Here is a 10,460-nt window from a genome sequence, read left to right as displayed (position 1 = left end):
ACTGCTCCACCTCCCCTTCGCGCCCACCGCGTGCGCACGCGCGACCAGGGGCAGGGGCCCGGCCCTCCTCCGCCTAGCCCTCGGCCTTGTCCTCCGCCTGCTCCTCCTCTTCTTCTTCCTCTTCTTCCTCCTCCTGGACTTCGGAGGTGGGAAGCGAGGCGGAGAGGGGAGGCGGTGCGCCTGCGTGGAGCTGGCTGTCCACCAGGGCCGCAACCGCTGGGTGGCCGGCGGTTGCTGCGGGGACCGCGCCCCCTCTCGGCTCCCCGCCCCCCCGCCTTTACCCACCGCGACGCCGCGGCCACCCAGCTCCTCTGCTCGCGCGGGCCGGGCTAGGCCGGAGCTGCAGCCCGAGACCGGCGGGAGGCGGTGCCACTTCCAAAATGTCGCAGACGGCCATGTCCGAAACCTACGGTACGAGGCGGAAGGCGCCGGCAGCGCGGGCCCGCTGGGGCCACGGGGTGTCGGGGCGCGGAGGCCCGGGCCTGGGCCGCTGGGGGCCGGCCCGTGTCCGGCCGGTTGACTCCATCTGTAGTTTCAAGTTTCCTCTTGCTTTTTTCACAGCACTTACTACCGGTAGGGTTTCTCCTTTTACAGCCTGATTTTAATAGCTCAGGGTTTGGGAAGCCAGTGAGACTCGGTTTCTTGGGTGATTCTGGCCTCAGCCAGGGCGACGCCTGTGTTCCGTGTGTTCCTCAGCCCAGTGCGCCCTTTCCTGGCTTGGAATTCCTTCCTTTGCACTAGAAGCAGTTGGCAAGACTAATAGTCCATTTCTTTCTCTGGCGACCTCCCTTCCTTTATTTTGCTCTCTGGCTTTTGGACTCTTTTTAGGTTACAACAATGCTTTCAAAGCCATAGCTCCTTGGAACCTATTTAACCTTTCTAAGCACCACACCCGGAGGCGATCAATAGCCAACTTTTTCAGATAGAATCAGAGAGGAAGGTACTAACCCACCAAAGCTTCCTCCAGTGAGGTGGGTGTGACAAAGCAGGCTTACTATCCAGGTGAGCAGCTGTCTTGCCAGGCTGCTCCATAGTTGTTGTTTTTTAATAAAAACCTTTTCAGTCACTATGCTGTGGTTTTTTTGTTTGTTTTTTGCTTTAGCCTTTACGTGGTAGAATTAGACAATAGCATACCTCTACTTTGTCAACAGGCTGTGGTTATCAGTCTCTAATCCTTATGTGCATACTCAGGTTAAGACAGATTTGGAATTTTACAGTCCCAGATTGAGACTCAAGTTCAGAAGTGTCTATCAGGCTTGTTTCCATTCTTGCTAGCGTGCTGCTGCTCACTCTTAATCAAATATGTGTGGAATGGCATCATTGAACTGGCATGGCACTAAGGAGGCAGTGTTAATAGCTGCGTGGAACTTGTCAACTCTGTTTTCCTGGGGCTTATAGTCTAGTGGGGATACAGTAGTAATCCATTTATACCACTAATGAATATAGTTTTAAAGCTGGCACATTCCGAAGGAATATAGTCTTTGAAAGGAAGTTAGGCAGGAACCCAATCCAGACAGGGTTAAGGGGCAGGGTGGTACCAGTAAGTCAACACTGCAGACCAGGACCTTCCCAGGCCATTATGGAGTTCCAGTAAATTAAGTGTGGTCTTGACTCCACAACCCCCACATGAGAGAGGCAAAGAAGGTCTTTCTCCTAAGAGGGTTAAATTTACCAAATTCATGGTGAATTTGCTCCAACTTCAGCCACTCCTGACATGCCTGACATGCCCTATTCTTGGTGTGACTTGAGGCTTGTTGTCTGTTCCTGAAAAGTTCAGGAAATCCTTGAGAAAGTACTGGCTTCATGATAAACGTTGTTGGTTCCATATGCTAGCACATATCATGTACTTACAGAGGACTGTAAAGGAAATATGGGTCTCTAGCAGCTTTCAGTTATACTTTTTCTTTATTTTCAAGTGCTCCTTACCCAACGGTTTTTTTTCCCCCTCACTGGAATAAGAGACAAGAGGTGGAAAGTTCAAATAAGAAAAGCAAATGGAGCTTATGTATTAGAAAACATTGAAAGAGTTCAGGAAATAGTTTTTATGTTTCCTTTGTTTACATGAAATAATAACCTTGTTAAAATGTAGTGCAACTTTGACATCTCCAGTTGAGACCCAGTATTTGGACTTTGGGTGCTATAGATTGACTGACTAAAACCTGATCATAAGGCTTTGACCATTACTATTCTTTTTTTTCTCTTTCATTTAGTAGCTTGTTTTTATTAGTGATTTAATTATGGGTTGTAAGAGTGATAAGAGTGATAGAGTTCTGCACCCACCACCACAGTTCTGTGTGCCCTCGACCCTTTCCCTTTGACCTTCCCAGGATACCAGGATAACAAGCATAGTTTTTAAAAAGTTTTAGCAACGATTTGACTACTTTTTTTTTTTCACAACTTCATGTGTTTCAGTTCGTTGTATTGCATGTATAAGTGAAACCCAGTTTTCTTTCAGATAAATGCAGGTCATTCAGTAACAGATAATAAACTACCTTGAGCATAAAAAAATGAAGGATAAAACTGGACTTTACCCCCCCCCCAGCATACACACACAAAACCCCTTTTTTTTTTTTTTAATACAATGCCAGGGTGTGGTAGCTAGCACAGTGGTTATGCAAAACATTTTCATGCTTAGGCTCCAGTGTTTCTGGTTCAATCCCGGGCATTATCATAAGCCAGAGCTGACTAGTTTGATGGTGAAGAGAAAAGAAACAGAAGGAAAAAAAAAAAAAAGTTGGGGATAAACTCAAAGCCTATTGCATTCATACAGGATACCACTGAGCTGTCTCATGGACCCATTTTCTTCATTTGTTTTTAATTTAATAAGAGGAAGGGAAAGAGACAGGGAATGGACAGTAGAGATGCCATAGCACTGCTCCACGAGACATGCAACTTATGTTATAGTGGCATGACTCAGGGACAGGCCTTCACACATAGCAAAGCAAATGTCTACTAAGTAAGCTGTCTTCCAATCCCCACTCCCAGGTAATTTTTACAATAGTTTCTCTCAGAAAAATCATCTCATGTAAACGTAAATAATGCAAAAGTTGAATATATAACACTCAGGCAAGACACTTATAAGAAAAATACTGGGTTGTCAGAAAAGTCATGACATTTTTTTTCTATGCAAAGATGCATCATGTTCTGATAACCCAATAGCAACAATCTCCAATATGTAAAGAAAATAAATTAGAAAAAAATATGTTGCAAAATGGATGGCAAATAAAAAATATGCATGCTAAAGGAAGAGATAAGCAGATGATGGTAGGTGGTTGTTAGTCAAAAGTAAGGAGTAAATAAGTGGTAATAGTAGAACTCTAAAGTAATACAAAAAAAGAACAAAATTTCAGAAATAAAGGAAATTCAAGGCATTACATGTGATAAGAATGAGAAAAATATTGAAAAATACTAGAGAGAAATGATATTTAAAAAGACAGAGGGCTGTATGCATGTAAATGTGTTACATATAAAAGTATATATATAAAACATAAATGCATGTAAGAGTGTCTTGAACTATTCTTTTTTTTCCATTAACCTATTTTATAAAGTCTTAACTTATTCTTTTTTCTTTTAGTGATTTAATAATGATTGACAAGTTGGGAGTCAGGCGGTAACAGCGGGTTAAGCACACATGGCGTAAAGCGCAAGGACTGGCTTAAGGATCCTGGCTGGAGCCCCTGGCTCCCCACCTGCAGGGGAGTCACTTCACAAGCAGTGAAGCAGGTCTGCAGGTGTCTCTCTCCCCCTCTCTGTCTTCCCCTCCTCTCTCCATTTCTCTCTAATGACAACATCAATAACAACAATAATAACTACAACAACAATAAAAAAAACAGGGCAACAAAAGGGAAAATAAATAACAAATATTAAAAATTTTAAAAAGAGGGGTACAATCTAAACTATTGTATTTACTGTCAACTGTAAAACATTAATTCCCCAATAAAGACATTTTTTTTAAAAAAGGGTACAATCTTAAACTGTTATCTCACCATTCTTTGCTTGAATAGCATCTGTCTATTTCTTTCTCCCTTTTCTTTTTTTTTTTTTTGCCTCCAGGGTTATTGATGGGGCTCCATCCCTGCACTACGAGTCCACTGCTCCTGGAGGCCATTTTCTTTTCCCCCATTTTGTTGCCCTTGTTGTCACTATTGTTATTGTTGCCATTGATGTTGTTGTTGTTAGATAGGACAGAGAGAAATGGAGAGAGAAGAAGACAGAGAAGGGGAGAGAAAGATAAGACACCTGCAGACCTGCTTCACCGCTTGTGAAGCAACCCCCTTGCAGGTAGGGAGCCGGGAACTCGAACCAGGATCCTTAAGCTAGTACTTACACTTTGCACCCCTTTTCATACTTTAAAGTTGTCTCATTGTGGTTCGGAAGGTGGTGCAGTGGATAAATCATTGGACTCTCAAGCATGAGGTCCTGAGTTCAATCCCCAGCAGCACACGTGCAAGAGTGATGTCTGGTTCTCTCTCCTTTCTCAATAGTAAATTAAAAAAAAAAAAAAAAAAAAGTCTCGTGTTTCAATGAATTGTACATCTTGGTCTGTTTTACTGTGTAACATCTTGTTGGAGTTAAATGTTCCCTATTTCTATCTGGTACTGTTTTGATTGCTCCTTCACATTTGAATGATTGTTTTGCCAGATAAGGTATGCATGGCTGGCATTTGTTGTCTTTTAACACCTTGAATATGCCATCCCACTCTTTGCTGGCCTCCATAGTTCCTGCTAAAAAAACTGATGTGAGTTGTACTGTGCTGCCACTATAAGTTACTTCTTTCCCCTGGCAACTTCGAAACTCTTTTCTTTGTCCTTGGCTTTGATAGTTTCACAATCATGTGTCTTGTTGTTTTAGGAGTTTGGGTATTATCTCTACTTCCTGTACATCTACATCTTGACCATATCCCAGATTTGAAACATTTTCTGCTGGTATTTATTTGAATATGGTTTCTGCTCTTTTTCTTTCCACCCCTTCTGAGACCCCTATAGTTCTGATAATTTACTTTTTTGAATGGAGTGTTCAGTCTTTTAAAGAATTGATAATTTTTCCTAAACCTTGTTTTCACCTTTTATTCTGAAGTCAAAGAGAGTGATCATTTTGTCATCTTTTCCTAATGTTGTTCTTTATGTATAAGCCTACTCCTTTTTTTCTGTTATTATATTTATTTATTTATTTATTAGATAGAGACAGCAAGAAATTGAGAGGGAAAGGGGTGATAGGGAGAGAGACAGAGAGACACCTGTAGCACTACTGCACCACTTATGAAGCTTTCTCACTGCAGGTGGGGACAGGGGGCTCAAACCCACGTCTTTGCATATTATAATGTGGGCTCAACCAGATGTGTCACCACCTGGCCCCTAAGCCTACTTCTTTGACTTGCTGTTTGAGACTGGAATGCATTCAAACTGTCCTTCATTTTTCTACCAAGTAACTCTTTGAAGTCATGGATTTCTTTCTTAATCAGTTTTCCATATTAAGTCGAGAGAGTTTTGTATTGCTTCAAAGTTCCAGAAAATGTATTTCCTAAATTATTTTTCTGATAATCTCCTCTGGATCTGTAGCATTAAATGTCTGACAAATATGTTGATTTTTCTTTCTTTTTTAAGATTTTATTTATTCATGAAGATAGGTGGAGAGAGAGAAAGAACCAAACATCAAGCTGGTACATGTGCTGTGGGGGACTGAACTCAGGACCTCATGCTTGAGAATCCAATGTTTTATGCACTGCACCACCTCCCAGACCACCATGTTGATTTTCTAGAACTTGTGTGTTTTCCTAGTTCTATTCATCTTTTTTGATTTAGGCCAGCAGGTGGCACTAGATTCTGCTTTGTATGTGAATTGTAGTGGAAAGGAGTTTGGAAGAATTGATTTAGTATGATGTCTGATATTCCCTAAATAGAGCTCTAGTGGTGGTGGCTGGGGGAAGAGGTTTGGAGGGGTGGGATGGAGGGGAGGGACTCCAAACCACCTTTTGTTCTTTCTATACTGTCTCCTGCAAATGGGAACTCTGCTGTGAGGTCAGTGTTGCTTTTCTCACCTGCAAGGCACTGTGGCCCTTTTCATCAGGGTCTCTATGGCAGTTGGGACATCATAGAGTTTGATTGGCTTCACTGCTATCACAAGGGTACAATGTTTAGTTACCTGTTTCCCTCAGTGGCCCCTTGGTTTCACTCAAAAGGCTATGGCTTCTGCAGATCTATATAGAAGTTCTGAGCTCCTTTACTTAAGCCACTCTGTTCCATGTGGACCTTAAAATCCACCTCATGAATTTGAAGCATTTGTGAATATGGCACCTACCAAACAATGTAGCATCTCCACTTGAGTCTTTCTCTCCCTCTCCTCTTGTTCCTGTTGTCCACCGGCAATCACCAGCCTTCAGACATTGATTTTTTTTTTTCCTTTACCTAAAATCCCAGCTATGCTCTGATGAAATCCATTGAAATATTTTGTTTTAATATTTGTTTTTTTGAGGGAGAACCAACTTTCCAGGACTTGACCTCCACCCCAGAAGTCCTTGATCAATCTTATGTCCTGTTATCTTCCAAATAATGTTATTAGTTCTTATGTACTCTGAATTTAGTCTTCACCTTTTTTACAGGAAATTAGAGAAAAAGGAGAGAATATGTGTTTTAGAAAGAGCCAAGTATGACAGTTGAAATTGCCAACTTAAATAAATAAACTTTACCCCAAACCAAGTTCTAAGTTGTCACAGTTGTCACTTTCCAATATTTTATTTTTTATTAGCTTTTCCCCCTTTATTGGGGGAATTAATGTTTCACATTTGACAGTGAATACAATAATCTGTACATGCATAACATTTCTCAGTTTTCCACATAACAATACAACCCCCACTAGGTCCTCTGTCATCCTTTTCCAGGACCTGTACTCTTCCCCCCCCCCCAGGGTCTTTTATTTTGGTGCAGTACACTAACTTTCAAATATCTATACCATATTTTATACCATATTCTTCCCTAAAAGTGAAAGAGTGAGGCTCTCTCCTTGATATTTACCTCTTAGTTAGCTAGATAAGGAATATTTGCCTAACCTTTAAACTACACTGTACTCTGTGCTTATTTTTTCTCTTCTGAAAAAGGAAGCTTTATGTAGCTTGGCAGGGATGTAATGATAAATAGAGAGCCAGTGGTTATAATGTACTGTTTTGTTTTTTTTTTAGTATGTTAAAGCTTTTTTATTTTTTCTGCTCTGAAACCACTAGCCATTTGAATACGTAATATTGTAATACAAATTTAAAAACTTCAATACAAATTTCAGATTGAAACCCTTAATCTTAATTAATCCATATACTGAATGTGTTTCCCAAATTTTATCAGATTCATAATATTGTTAAGGTCCTGACCAGTTAGTATATAGCCTCAGGACTTCTGGAGGAACTTCAGTCATCTTGAGACTTGGGAGATAACAAATTGAGCCTTAAAAAAAAAAGGGGGGAGTCGGGTGGTAGCACAGGGGGTTAAGCGCACGTGGCACAAAGCACAAGGACTGGCATAAGGATCCTGGTTCGAGCCCCTGCTCCCTACCTGCAGGGGAGTCACTTCACAGGCGGTGAAGGAGGTCTACAGGTGTCTATCTTTCTCTCTCCGTCTTCCCCTCCTCTCTTCATTCCTCTTTGTCCTATCCAACAGCAATGACATCAACAATAATAACTACAACAACAATAAAAACAAGGGCAACAAAAAGGAAATAAATAAATATTTTAAAAAATCTAAAAAAAAAAAAAAAAGATTTGTTTACTTCACAAAAGATAGAGAAGCCAAAGTAGCACTCTGACCTATGCAGTATCAGGGATCAAACGCAAAATCGTTTGCATATAAGTTCCAAGCTGTACTCCTGCACTACTTCCCAGGCCTCCACAAATTGTCTTAAGTAATCCCTCACACCAAGATTCATAAGATAAAACTATCAAATAGGTAATTTCAAACAATGAGGTTCAGAAAGGAATTTAAAAGTGTAAATGATGTGAAAAAATACTAGGAAAAATATTAAGGTATGAGGCAGTTTGAGGAGAAAAAAATTCATGACAAATTTCTGTATATTGGAATTTATACTTCTAGAATAAAAACAATTTATGAAACAAGAAATGCATATTGTTGGCCCTATGCTAGTTTTCTTATATTCTTTATAGATCACTGTACTGGGAGAGTGTTGATTTGCAAGACTTTTGTGTCACAGCATCCAGTTTTACATTTCCCCATGATAGGTGTCAGTACACTACACCTCCCACCAACTTCTTTTCCCCCACTATAGGACACTAGGCCCTTACCCTGTTGTGTGCTCCTTTCTGTTTGTCTCTTTTAGAGCCCTTGGGTCTGCTACAATATACCATATCTAAATAAAGTTTCACTCTATATTTTCCCTTTCTTTTTAAAAATTAATTGATTTAATGACACAAGAAACAGAAAGTACTAGAGATTGAACTCAGGACCTCATGTTTTTAAGTTCAGTTCTCTTATCTAGTGCACCACCTACTATATTTCCCTTTATTCTTAAGTCCCACCTGTGATTGAGATCACAATATACTCTCAGTATTTTTACTTTGCAGTTCATTTTGAAAACAGCATAGTATTATAGTTTTTTTTTTTTAATTATCAGAGCACTACTCAGTTCTGAGCTATGGAGGTGCCAGGATTGAACCTGGGACATCAGAGCCTCAAATATGACAGTCTTTTGCATAAATACTATACTGTCTCCTCAATCCTGGTTTTACAGTATTTCATACTTTTAAGAATTTTTAGGATAATTCCTTTAGAGATATCACTATAGGTTATTGTAGGTTGAATTATATCTCCCCAAAGATACCCCAGTCCTTAGTGGGGGTTGTATTGTTAAATGGGAATCTGGGGAATGTTATACATGTACAAACTATTGTATTTACTGTTGAATGTAAAGCATTAATTCCCTAATAAAGAAATAAATTATTTAAAAAAAAATGGGATGTGGTGGATTTTGTCAGAGACCACTAGGCATTGTAAGCCTAGTTAATATTGCTTAGTTGGGAAGTTAATCACCTTAGGGAGCTGAGGGTTCTTCTACATTCATCCTAATGATAATTCCCAAGTTTGTAGAACAAAGGTGCTAAATAGGTCCTTGAGTCCTAAATTGTGGACACTTCCCCCTAACTTAGTACCTCTTTCTGAGTCATACTGGTAGTTTAGGGGTCAGCATAGCCTACTGATTTCCACTCATGAAGGCAATGGAATGTCAGATCCCTTAACAGCACCCTTAAATCAGATTGTATATAGGTCCCAGGGCAGGCTGGATGAGCATCATAGGTGGGCTTGTAAAAAAAAAAAAAAAAAAAAAAAAGATACCCCAGTCCTAACTTCCAACAATCTGTGTATATGACCTTATTTGGAGATAATGTCTTTACAGATGTAATCAATTTAAGATGAGATCCTGCCATCTTAGGGTGGGCCCTATATTAATGGCTTTTATTTTTATGAGATGAGAGGAATTTGACATGGACACATGCAGGAAGAATGTGATGTGAAGACTGACACTGACAACGACCCTTAGAACTGTGGGAGAATAAATTTCTATTTTAATTTGGTTTTGTTTGGGGTTTCATGGTGGTGTTTTTCAGCACAGTATATAAATCCAAACCTCACATATATGTTATACCACAGTGGAGCAACCTCCTTGGGCTGATTTTATTCTTTAGAAAGAGATAAGCAAAAGAGTCGTCTCAGCACAACTCCACCATCCAATCAGCTGATGGTACTGTCCGTGGTGCTGGCATGTGTGTAGTCCGAGGCCCATCGGCAGAGTAATGCTGATACTCTACCTGGTGAAATATCTCCCACCCTGATTTCTAGTGTATGTGTTATTGCTGGAGTTTCACCACTCCAAGTTGACTATTTTCAGATAAAAAGAGAAAGAAAGCAAGAGAAAGGAAGATACCATATAGCACCAAAGCTTTCTCAGTCAGGTCTGAGTTCTGTTATATATGTGGAATTTCTACTGTTAAGCAATTCAGTTTGTATTGCTTTTGTTAAGGTAGCCATAGGAAACTATATAGGCTTTAGTATCAAAAACATGATTCATGGAGAAATTGTGGTTTGATAAGACACAGTGGATATTCTTAATAAAAGAACTAATCCTCATAATTACCATATCTAAATTTCATTAAAAAAAACAGGGTACATCAACATAGGAAGCACATAACATCAAAACAGAGGACATCTCTTTAAATTGAATAAAATTATCATCTTAATTATGTTTTTCTTTATCTCATTTGTTGAAAATTTTGAGGGCCAGAGTTTGAGGAGTCCTATACTAGTGACTCTCAAGCCAATATGCCCCTAGCTCTCATAGGTTATTAACACTGCAGATTCTGAGTCAGCAGATGTGAGCTGGATGGAGATTCTGTGCATGACCTGCTCCCAAGTCTTGCAAGTCCATGATTGAGTATTAAGACATTATGCTGGGAGTCAGGCGGTAGC

The 10,460-nt window shown here is 40.0% G+C and overlaps 1 protein-coding gene across 5 annotated transcripts in view; it reads left to right on the top strand.

Moving 5' to 3' along the window:
- Nucleotides 1-249: 249 nt before the first annotated feature.
- RAB4A (RAB4A, member RAS oncogene family) overlaps nt 250-10,460 on the top strand; it is an 82,652-nt gene continuing 72,441 nt past the window's right edge. For all 5 annotated transcript variants that reach the window (XR_009550217.1, XR_009550218.1, XM_060192031.1 and 2 more), the window contains exon 1: nt 250-411. Coding sequence is in view for 3 of the 5 variants with exons in the window: in XM_060192031.1 (XP_060048014.1) it covers nt 381-411 (31 nt within the window). In the remaining 2 variants the exon portion in view is untranslated. The remainder of the gene's footprint in view (nt 412-10,460) is intronic.

This window comes from Erinaceus europaeus, chromosome 6, assembly GCF_950295315.1.
Source record: "Erinaceus europaeus chromosome 6, mEriEur2.1, whole genome shotgun sequence".
Lineage (NCBI taxonomy): Eukaryota > Metazoa > Chordata > Mammalia > Eulipotyphla > Erinaceidae > Erinaceus > Erinaceus europaeus.
Note: the sequence above shows the minus strand (reverse complement) of the source record. Positions and strands in the feature narration are given on the sequence as shown.